This window comes from Cotesia glomerata, linkage group LG9 (assembly GCF_020080835.1).
Source record: "Cotesia glomerata isolate CgM1 linkage group LG9, MPM_Cglom_v2.3, whole genome shotgun sequence".
NCBI lineage: Eukaryota > Metazoa > Arthropoda > Insecta > Hymenoptera > Braconidae > Cotesia > Cotesia glomerata.
This window is the reverse complement of record NC_058166.1, coordinates 6,236,029-6,248,327: the sequence shown is the minus strand read 5'-3', so window position 1 is coordinate 6,248,327 and position 12,299 is coordinate 6,236,029. Positions and strand designations below refer to the sequence as shown.

The 12,299-nt window shown below is 43.9% G+C and overlaps 1 protein-coding gene across 1 annotated transcript; it reads right to left on the bottom strand.

Annotated features, from left to right (window-relative positions):
* Positions 1 to 2,746: 2,746 nt before the first annotated feature.
* LOC123271516 lies at positions 2,747 to 11,897 on the bottom strand. Its single transcript, XM_044737862.1, has 2 exons — positions 11,509 to 11,897; positions 2,747 to 3,579 (listed from the first exon to the last, which is right to left on the bottom strand). The coding sequence occupies exon 2, from the start codon at positions 3,576 to 3,578 to the stop codon at positions 2,973 to 2,975; it is 606 nt and encodes a 201-aa protein (XP_044593797.1). The 5' UTR covers position 3,579; positions 11,509 to 11,897; the 3' UTR covers positions 2,747 to 2,972.
* Positions 11,898 to 12,299: the final 402 nt, after the last annotated feature.

Genomic DNA, 12,299 nt, shown 5'->3' with positions numbered 1-12,299 from the left:
CACTTTTATACGTAGAAACATAGATTTTCTTATTAATTTAATATATAGAATAAAAAAAAAAATTAAAACAATTTTATTGTAGTATTTTATTTGACATCAATTTCTGATTTAGATATATGCGCTGTTATATGAGCATTCACTCGCGGTAAAATATAATTATATATTAGTAGAAAAATTTGTATTAAAATATATTTTATACATCAATGTATCGAATTATCGCAAAAATGGATACAGTCTAGTATAAATAAATACCAGAAGTATTATCAAATAATATATAATCTTACATATTTAAGGATATATTTTTAAATATATTTCAATTTGTATTTCAGTATATTTTCCAGTATGTATTCGTGGATATATCCGTAGATATATCCTTAGATATATCCGTAGATATATCCGTAGATATATCCGCAGATATATCCGTAGATATATCCGTAGATATATACGTAGATATTGTGATGCCTTTTCCGGCACTGGCGTCGACAGGGCCGGATCAGGTCACCCAAAAAAATTGGCTTACCTGGTTCGTAGATTTGGTTGGGCGCCAGGAATTCAATGTTCCACAGGTCGATCTCGCGGTGGATCTTCGTGGGCGGCGGGTCGGTGTTGAAGAGATTCAAAAATCGAATCACGGCAATCGACGAACAAAGAAATCGAAATGAGATGATAGGATCGGTTAATCAGAGCAACAACAATTAAAAAATATAATTGAGGCGTGCAATTCTAATCCAACAACGGTTTATTCAACAACAAATATATACTGTCGGCAATGTCGCATTAATAACAAAAATTATTTAACGCAAAAATAATTCTAACGCAAGACTAGTGCTAACGCAATGATTCGACATTTCAAAATAAACCAAATTCTAGAAAGAAATTCGAGTAACCAAAAATAAAAATTACAAAGCCCTTTCTTTCAAACAAAATAAATAAAATGTCGGTTCGCCAAAATGCTTCAACAATTTCCGAAACGAATAAATAATTCAACTCGCAAAATTTATTCAAAATTTCAAAACAAATAATTCATTCAATTAGCAAAATTTATTCGAATTGTCAAAACAAATAATTAATTCAATTCGCAAAATTTATTCAAAATTTCAAAACAAATAATTAATTCAATTCGCAAAATTTATTCAAATTGTCAAAACAAATAATTAATTAAATTCGCAAAATTTATTCAAATTGTCAAAACAAATAATTAATTCAATTCGCAACATTTATTCAAAATTTCAAAACAAATAATTACTTCATCTCGCAAAATTTATTCGAATTGTCAAAACAAATAATTAATTCAATTCGCAAAATTTATTCAAAATTTCAAAACAAATAATTAATTCAATTCGCACAATCTATTTACGAATTTTAAAGAAAAACAATGTTAATTCCGATCGCAAAATTTTTAATCAGGTTTCCAATCGTAAGATCTAGTAACAAATCAAAACAAAAAAAAATTCACTATCGAAAATTAAATACAAAAAAAAATTAATCTACGCAAAGTATTCGACTTATTTCACATGTCCTTCAAATAATTTTTAGTAATCCGATTTGTCGGGTAATTGAAGCTCGAGGTAAGTAACAGGCCAAAAAAAAATTAATCTCGGCAAAAATGTCACACACACAAATACACACGACTCAGCGGTACCGTGCCTCAGAGTGTCGTCAAAGCTCAAAATCTCGAATGGAATTTATTTAATTCCGTGCAACTTGAATTATATCAAAAATTTCCGAAAGGAAATTATTGTCCACGGATTAGACCGTGACAATTACGACGAAATTCGCGGTGATGACACCCTGGGGCTAAAATTTAGCGATCAGACTCACCCCGTAGCTTCCGTAAACGTTCCAGGCGATGTTGGCTAGGTGATCGAAGTTGGCGGCAAAGCAAAACTGACGGAAAAAAGCGTTGATGTCTCGGCGATGGCGTATTCGGGATCGTAGTGTCCAAAAAAAAACAACAAAAGCTCAGCGAACTTATTCGTATTCAACTCACGACAAAATAAAAAAAAATCCAAAATCAACCGGCAACAGAAAGAAATAACAATCAAAATAATAACTGCTCGATGTCACAGTCACGGCGTCCAGATCAGAAGGGGCCTACAATGGCTGCTTCCTCGACAACATGTGTTCTCACTTCTGCGCACTCAAAAATCTGCGCGGCACGCCGCTCACGGCATTTTCCAGCCGGCCGTAGTCAATCGTGGTTGCGTTCCTTCCCCTGGGCGATCGATGATTGGTCGATTCACTTTTTAGTTCTTTTTCACGAGTTCAGGTGGAGCCTCAACTACTTGTGTTTTATTGCTCTCCATCGTCATTGGTCCGTTCAAATGTTCTCGTCGTTCCATCCTCGTGGCCAGATGTCGCGTTGGTCGTCGATTGCTCGTAGAAATTCGCGGCTCGTCTGATCGCTATAGCCTAGTCTCACTCACTCATGCATTCTACAATAGTTCCCACGCATTCCTGTACTCTTTTCAAATTCGGCGCGTTTTCATGAATTATTCTTACCTCGAGCTTGTCATTCTGATCGGGAGGCCGCTTGGGGCGACACAGGCGCGTCGAATCTCAGCAATTCCTCAGCTTAGCCAACCTAATAATCTCTAATCGAGCAATTTCAAATTTATGGAAAATTTTCCATGTCACAACACCCTCCCCCAGACGTCGACTGGGAGCCACAAGGATCGCTGAATCGGTACCATTGGTCCCTTCACCTGAATACGAAGATAGGATGCAACACAATTAAGGATCGAAATTATGTCATAACTGACAAATTTATTATAAAATACAATATAGTTACTCCGCTCTGCGGCACGTTCACTTAAACTACTAATACCAAGTCGCGGCAGCGACTATAAACAAAAGGAACGCAACGGCGTAGTAAAAAAAAACAAACAACAAAAAAAAATCTTTAGCCGACGTATCGGCTACCAGCGCCTCCTCGGCAATGGCTAATGACGCCCGTGGCGGGAATCGGTGGTTCACGGAGGCAAACCAAACAATCCGGGTTTGCAACGTGGACACTCCTCGAAATAAAACCCCTGGTGGCCGCAATGGGCACAAAACGTCCCTCGTGGGAAAGGGCAGTCCGCCATCGGGTGACTCAGGGCACAGTTCCAGCAGCCTGCGTGCCGAATGGGTGGACGGTCGGGGTCGTCACGCAGCTTCTCGGCAAGTGCCATCGCTCGCGTCCGTGACAGTTCGCGTGACACCTTCGGCACCAACGTCGGCGGCGTGTTACGGCTCAGCAACTCAATCGCGTATTCCACCTGCTGGATGGGTCGAAGATGGCGCTCCAGTACCTGCTTCGCACGTAGTTGGCATTGGCCCGGGCTGGCGATGGCCACCTTACAGCGAGAGCAGCGCCACATCAGCGAAATTGCTGGTATGGTGCTTGGCTTTTGTGAGGCATACCACCACGCTCTCAATGTGGCCCAGAAACGAGCACGTGAGGTGTGGCATGGTGCAATTCGGAGGCGTCGATAGTGCTGCTCCGCGACCTCCAGCAACGTCTCTACCGCCTCCGGGTGGTATTCAGCGGCCCACCCAACGAGCTGGGCGTACATCCCAGTATCGTAGTTGGACATCCTGTAAGGAGGTACAATCACACACATAAACATGCGACAATAATACAATTACAGGGGTCCTCGAGCTTCAATTTTTTTTTTTTTTTTTTTTTTTTTTTTTTTTAATCGTCAGAGTCAGCGGCGTTCGACGGTAAGCGTACGAGTCGCAACGCTTTGACATGTTGGCGACCAGTTGATCGGCCATTTTGATCCACTAATTCGTATACAACAGGTGAGATAACCTTAGCAACCGTATACGTTTCTTCGGAATATTTACGCGTGAGTTTCGACGAGAAACGATCGACACCTCGGGACAACACATGTTGTCTTACTCGGACGACATCACCGACGGCAAAGCGCTCATCTCGATGATGCCGATTATAATAACGAGCTTGGCGTTCGAAACTACGTCCTAAATTATCGGCTACCAGGTCGTGTAGTTGGGTCAGTCGCGTCAAGCGGTTTTCCCACGCCGTAGTGTCGGGAATCGGAATGTCGACGTCACCTTCGATCAATTTTCGATAGTATTTCGGCGGTCTAGGTTGCCAGCCATAGTTCAGCATGGCCGGAGAGACGTGTGACGAGCTGTACACAGCGGTATTATACGCGTGTCGAAATTCATGGACATGTTCGTCCCAAAGTCGGTGGTCCAAATCGACATAGGAAATTATCATCGTTTTCAGGACTCGATTGACGCGTTCGACCGGGTTCGCTTGGGCATGATACGGCGGTGTTCGGAAATGATGAATTCCATACGCGCGCGCAACTTCCTCCATCAATTTGTTCGCAAATTCAGTGCCATTGTCGGTTAATAACACTTCGGGGCAACGGAAACGATGTACGATTGACCTATCAAATTCGCGAATGATCGTCGGTCCATCAGCTTTCCTAATCGGACATAGCTCGACCCACTTGGTAAACAAGTCTTGGAACACGATCATGTATTTGAACTGATTCTTACTAGCTGGGAATTCCATGCAATCAGCTGCAACGACAGTCCAGGGCGTGTGGACTGTTCGTCGGCACATTAGTCCCGCGGGTGGTTGTTGCGAAACCTTCGACGTTTGACATGTTGAACATTCCGCGACGTACTTACGCACGTCTTCGTCCATTCCAGGCCAATAGTAGTCAATTGCGACTCGACTAGCCGTTTTCTCGACTCCTAAATGGCCAGCCTCGGGTGGGTCGTGATTTTCGGCGATGATTCCCCAATGAGCGGCTTTTGGTGGAACTAATTTCCAGGCGTCCAGGTCCTCGACGACCTGTGCGATCATTCGATTCGGCTTGAAGCGATATAAGCGGTCCTCCTCGACTCGCCAACCTTTCCATCGATTCGGGTTGTTCAGTACGTCTCGTTTGCGTCGTGTATACCAGTCGTCAACCAACTCAGCAACTGGTACGTCATCAGGTTCAGGCTCATCGTCAATTACGCAGATGTCATCGTCGGGTTCGAATTCGTCGCTCTCGAACATTCGGGATAAGGCATCGGGTACATCGTTCAAGGAGCCTTTACGATATTCGATTGGGAACTGATATTCGGCCAATCGCATCGCCCATCGGCTCAATCGGGGCGTCTTACCTTTCAAATCACGCAGCCAACGCAGACTGCTGTGATCTGTGATCACCTTGAATCGATAACTCTCTAAATATCGGCAGAAATGTTCGCAGGCCCATAAAACGGCTAAGCATTCTCGTTCGGTCGCAGAATAATTCCTTTCGGCCTTATTCATGATTCGACTCGCGTACGCCACGACTTTCTCGCCATCCTCGTATTCTTGCGTTAGGACAGCACCTAAACCAGTCGCGCTGGCGTCAGTCTGCAAAACGAAAGTCTTTGAGTAATCGGGACACGCCAGGACTGGAGCCGTGGCCAGAGCTACTTTCAAGGCTTCAAATGCGACGTCTTGCTCGGCAGTCCAAGACCAACGGACTTTCTTACTCGTCAATCTCGTCAACGGCTCGGCAATGGTCGCAAAGTCGGGGATGAAACGTCGATACCATGACGCCATCCCAAGGAAACGTCGTACCTGTTTCATGTTCGTCGGTCTCGGGAAGTCCAGCATCGGTTTTACCCGATCTGGGTCAACGAGCAGGCCCTGCTCGTTGACGCGGTAACCCAGATAGCGGACCTCGTCCGTGCACAATTCGCATTTATCAACGTTGATTTTTAGGTTCGCGTCTTTTAGGGCGTCGAATATTTCGTCCAGAGCTTCCAGGTGCTCTTCGAAGGTTTCCGTGACGACAATCAAATCGTCCAAATAGCCAAAGACCTTGAGTCCACGTCGTTGTCCCAACATCGTATCGATAAGTCGTTGAAAGTGAGGTGGCGCCCCAGCTAATCCGAACGGCATTCCGACGTATTGAAACATTCCACGGCCTGGGACACAAAAGGCGGTATATTCTCGACTCGTTGGATCCAATTTGACTTGGTGATACGCGTGCTTTAAGTCGATCTTGGAGATAAATTTCGCACCACTCAGCTGGTCGAGAATCCAAGTCATTAACGGCAACGGGTACGCACATGGTTTCGAAATGGCATTTGGTCGTCGAAAGTCCAAGCACATTCGATATTCGCCGGTTGCTTTCTTTACCATGATTACCGGATTGCACCAGGCGCTTGTCGATGGTTCAATAATACCCGCAGCAAGCAGTTCGTCTACTTGGCGGCACATCTCGGACTCAATAATCGGTGACGTCGGGTAATTGCGTTGTCGAATCGGGTCGTGACCTTGTACGTCAATCTTATGCGTCATCAAGCTCGTAAACGTCGTTTCGCCAGAGTATTTCACTGATGGCAGTTTACGAGCGAGCAATTCATCGAGAGCACTTTGTTGCTCTGGCGTAATTTCGACAATTGCCGCGACGTCTTCTTCGTCGAGGTACGTTTTCGAGTTCCAATCATAAATCTCGTCGGTTCGTTTCGTCCACCAGCGTCCAGTCTGTCCATCGTAACAGATCTCGAAGGCAGCAATGGCATCCATGCCGAGAATCATGTCGTAATTAAGTTTCGGGATTACTCGAACTTCGACGGGTCGCATCTCGTCATTAATCACGAGCGGTAACGTGACTAGAGCGTGTATCGCCATGACTGATCCATCAGCCACGGCAGCGGTCGTTTTGGTCGTTGGTCGGACGCGAGCGCCTAATCCGTAGATCCAATTAAGCTCGTCGACTTCCTTGATACAAGTCACTGAAGCTCCGGTATCTAGCAGCGCTTTTAATCGTGCGTTCTCCAATTTGAACGTTCACGAACGGTCGTCGATCATACCCGTCAGTCTTTGTCGGACAAACTTCCTCGGCAAGTTCTCGTAGTATTCGGGTTCGTTCGTCGGGCGGTGCACAAATGAAATGGTGAACAGGCCAATCCTCGGCTTGGTGTTCTTTCGAGCAATAATATGCGTTCTTACACTGCCGACAGCGCCATAGCTGTTCGGTCGATGCGCATACATTGCATTGATGTAATGGTCGTAAATGATCGTTCGGGTCGATTACGGGTCGATGTACGTAGGGTTCGGGGTTTTCGAGTCGGAAATCTGGTTCGTCGGGCCGAAAGGCTCGATATCGATGTCGAAGATGTCCGGTAGAGGCAAAGCAGCCGCAGCGGCAACCTCTTTAACCGGAATTTCGATCCCAATTTCGACGGAGACCAGCGGTGGATCGTTTACTGCTGTCCCCGGGGAGCGTTTCCCGGCGACGCAGCCCGACGTTGTTGCCAGCGGGTGCAACCAGGGCACCCCACTGTCGTACAATCTGCTGAACCACAAGTCCAGCAGTAACCGGTTCGGGGCGGGCTCGGACAGGCTGTTCGTAAGTGACCTGGTTGGCCACAATTGAAACAGCACCCTCGTAGAGCAGGGTTGATCGAGAATGGTCGAGGTTGCCCAGTTCTGTCACGTGGCACGAAAGTGGTCGCCGACGCATTCAAAGCAGCCACAGGCTGCGATGGCGGGGCCTGTGCTACAGGTTGTTGCTGAACAACCGGCGTTGGAGACTGTTTCCTCGCCTTACGGGACGAACGTGGCGATTTCGGTGGTTTCGACGGTGACGAAGCGTCATCAATGGCCGCCACTTGCGGTTTAGTCGTCTTAACTGGGACGCGTGACGTATACCGATCCGGTTGATACGCCAGCTCCGGCATTACGCTCTCGTTTGGTGAAACCGGGATACGAGGCTGCATACGACGTCGGGGTCGATCAAAGTCGCGAACAAGTCGATAAAGCTCGCCAACCGTCGAAAAATCTTCACGATGTATCACGGCGTGATACTCCGAACGAAGATTGTTGAACGCGAAGTTCAGTTGGAGGCGTAACGGCAAAGGCTCATTTACCAGTGCCCACATCGCCAGGATGGAGTCCAGGTAATCCAAACCTGACTCCAGAGGACCCTGGGTACGATTCACGACCTCGCCTAGAAGACGGCATTCGAGGTCGGGTTCGCCAAAACGTTCACGAAGAGCGTTACACAAGACGTCGTACGAGTCAATGGCCCCTTTCATATGGGTCCACCACGTCTTGGCTGCTCCTGTGAGGACTAATGGCATAACAGCCAATACATCGGCGTCATTAAGACCACAGGTCACCTGGCATTCCTCCAGGCGTCGCAAAAACGGTTCAAGTCTTGACGAGTCTTGTCCCGAGAACTTCAAGTTCCATTTGGACACTCGTTCGTACATGGCAGGCTGATAATGAGCACTCCCAGTACGCGAAAGACCATTACGACTGTCTGTTTCATGATTGTCTCCCGGGATAGGGGAACATCCAGGTTGATGAGCCTGATGATTCACCTGACTCATCGTGGAGTTCGCAGTGGGCGGGAATCGTACATGCGTCGGACTTCGCATGGTTCGTGGGCTCGGAATGGGTCGCGTGCGCTTATGTGGCAGGCCCGTCGACATGCGGGGTCGCGATTCAGTCAATAAGTACTTCTCAGTACTCGTAGGTGTCGTGTCGATCGATAATATACGGCTTGCCATCGTTGTAATCGTCGTGGTGGTCGTCATTGTCGTTGTCGCTGCTCCCGAGCAGTAAGGCGGCAAATCAATACGGTGATGTGCCCCTTTGTCGGCGATTTCACTCGAAAATCGCGTAATCGGCTGGTCTTCGAGGGTCCAGATCGTGTCTGGGTCGATATTGCGTTTTAACGCAGGTAAGAGTCGGTCGCGCAGTACGTCAGATGACCCGAGGGGGTTCGCATTGAGGGTCACAAGCATTTCGCTAACCTGTAGCGCATTAAGGGCGTAAACCCATTCGTCCGACTCATTTATGGTTTGATTTGTTGAAATTGACCCAGTTTGGTCAACTGTGCGCATCGTCTGCTCCAGAGCGCTTAATTCTAGCGTCTGGCGCTCTAATTCGGTGACTTCGGCCTGAATTCGAAGTCGTTCAGCCGTAAGTCGTCGTCGCTCGGTCACAATAGTGTCGGTTTCAGTTCGGGGAGGGCATTGCCTCGAGCTACCCGGAGGTGGCGTTAATGATCGAGCCGGCGGGATAGGACTCTGTCGGGGTGGTGGATCAGTGGGACCAACATCGTCGTTTGCGCGGTCCCGTCCGTGTATTTGGGTCGGTTCTTCCCCGACTTCGTCGTCTGAACTCATTTCGACTTATTAATTTAACCGTGACAAACGAGACAGAACAAAAAATAAAATTTGACTACGCAATTTAGTCGCGTCGCGTCGAGATCTCTTCGTGTGCCCCACGTTGGGTGCCAAAATTTGTGATGCCTTTTCCGGCACTGGCGTCGACAGGGCCGGATCAGGTCACCCAAAAAAATTGGCTTACCTGGTTCGTAGATTTGGTTGGGCGCCAGGAACTCAATGTTCCACAGGTCGATCTCGCGGTGGATCTTCGTGGGCGGCGGGTCGGTGTTGAAGAGATTCAAAAATCGAATCACGGCAATCGACGAACAACGAAATCGAAATGGGACGATAGGATCGGTTAATCAGAGCAACAACAATTAAAAAAAATAATTGAGGCGTGCAATTCTAATCCAACAACGGTTTATTCAACAACAAATATATACTGTCGGCAATGTCGCATTAATAACAAAAATTATTTAACGCAAAAATAATTCTAACGCAAGACTAGTGCTAACGCAATTGTTTCGTCTAGCAGTAAAAATAATTTGTTAATTTTTAAACATATTTTATTTATAAGAACATTTGTTAACTAAAACTTTTATTATTAAAAAAAAACTTTAGCATTAGAAAATAATTTTAGGCCGTTTATGGTCATAAGCCTATTTTCTTTTCTTTAAGCTATTGAATATTCTTTTAAATAGTTTTCTCTTTAGAATTTGCTGTATCTCATTTAAGGCTAAACCTTTCAGCCTAAAATTTTAAATACTATCGTAAATTTAGGGATTGAGTATCCTTGAGTTTATTTTTTTTATTATCTTTTTTATTGCATCTGACGACGAATATTTTTTCTAATCTGTGAGGAAATTTTTCTGTCAACCATGTGCATAACAGCTGTTTTCTAACTTACTATCTCTACCTTCAAATTATTTCTTTACGCCTACAATTTTCAACTACCAATAATTTTGCACAAATAACGTTACCACACCTATCGACCCTTTCCTCATTTCCTCAAATTGTAACCTCTGACTATATCACTTAAAACAAAATTCTTCAGTCAGTCATCTACTCACAAGACAACTATATCGACAATATATCAACTATCTATCTATCGACAATATGTCAACTATCTATTAATCGACAATATATCAACTATCTATCTATCGACAATTTATCAATTATTTATTAATCAATAATTATTTTAAGCATATCAAAAAGTGTGTAAATTTACATAAATAATTAGTATTTGTCAATAAATCGTTAAGAGTGAAAATTACTACTGTGTCTTCAAAAACAACAATTCAATTGAAATATCCTCACTCCAGTAAATTGTAGTTAGGAATTAAAACAGCAATGATTCGACATTTCAAAATAAACCAAATTCTAGAAAGAAATTCGAGTAACCAAAAATAAAAATTACAAAGCCCTTTCTTTCAAACAAAATAAATAAAATGTCGGTTCGCCAAAATGCTTCAACAATTTCCGAAACGAATAAATAATTCAACTCCCAAAATTTATTCAAAATTTCAAAACAAATAATTAATTCAATTAGCAAAATTTATTCGAATTGTCAAAACAAATAACTAATTCAATTCGCAAAATTTATTCAAAATTTCAAAACAAATAATTAATTCAATTCGCAAAATTTATTCAAAATTTCAAAACAAATAATTACTTCATCTCGCAAAATTTATTCAAATTGTCAAAACAAATAATTAATTCAATTCGCAAAATTTATTCAAATTGTCAAAACAAATAATTAATTCAATTCGCAACATTTATTCAAAATTTCAAAACAAATAATTACTTCATCTCGCAAAATTTATTCGAATTGTCAAAACAAATAATTAATTCAATTCGCAAAATTTATTCAAAATTTCAAAACAAATAATTAATTCAATTCGCACAATCTATTTACGAATTTTAAAGAAAAACAATGTTAATTCCGATCGCAAAATTTTTAATCAGGTTTCCAATCGTAAGATCTAGTAACAAATCAAAACAAAAAAAAATTCACTATCGAAAATTAAATACAAAAAAAATTAATCTACGCAAAGTATTCGACTTATTTCACTTGTCCTTCAAATAATTTTTAGTAATCCGATTTGTCGGGTAATTGAAGCTCGAGGTAAGTAACAGGCCAAAAAAAATAATCTCGGCAAAAATGTCACACACACAAATACACACGACTCAGCGGTACCGTGCCTCAGAGTGTCGTCAAAGCTCAAAATCTCGAATGGAATTTATTTAATTCCGTGCAACTTGAATTATATCAAAAATTTCCGAAAGGAAATTATTGTCCACGGATTAGACCGTGACAATTACGACGAAATTCGCGGTGATGACACCCTGGGGCTAAAATTTAGCGATCAGACTCACCCCGTAGCTTCCGTAAACGTTCCAGGCGATGTTGGCTAGGTGATCGAAGTTGGCGGCAAAGCAAAACTGACGGAAAAAAGCGTTGATGTCTTGGCGATGGCGTATTCGGGATCGTAGTGTCCAAAAAAAAACAACAAAAGCTCAGCGAACTTATTCGTATTCAACTCACGACAAAATAAAAAAAAATCCAAAATCAACCGGCAACAGAAAGAAATAACAATCAAAATAATAACTGCTCGATGTCACAGTCACGGCGTCCAGATCAGAAGGGGCCTACAATGGCTGCTTCCTCGACAACATGTGTTCTCACTTCTGCGCACTCAAAAATCTGCGCGGCACGCCGCTCACGGCATTTTCCAGCCGGCCGTAGTCAATCGTGGTTGCGTTCCTTCCCCTGGGCGATCGATAAATGGTCGATTCACTTTTTAGTTCTTTTTCACGAGTTCAGGTGGAGCCTCAACTACTTGTGTTTTATTGCTCTCCATCGTCATTGGTCCGTTCAAATGTTCTCGTCGTTCCATCCTCGTGGCCAGATGTCGCGTTGGTCGTCGATTGCTCGTAGAAATTCGCGGCTCGTCTGATCGCTATAGCCTAGTCTCACTCACTCATGCATTCTACAATAGTTCCCACGCATTCCTGTACTCTTTTCAAATTCGGCGCGTTTTTATGAATTATTCTAACCTCGAGCTTGTCATTCTGATCGGGAGGCCGCTTGGGGCAACACAGGCGCGTCGAATCTCAGCAATTCCTCAGCTTAGCCAACCTAATAATCTCTAATCGAGCAATTTCAA

Excerpts from the sequence above, each read along its gene's own strand:
- LOC123271516 (XM_044737862.1), bottom strand. The coding sequence starts at position 3,578 with ATGTCCAACTACGATACTGGGATGTACGCCCAGCTCGTTGGGTGGGCC.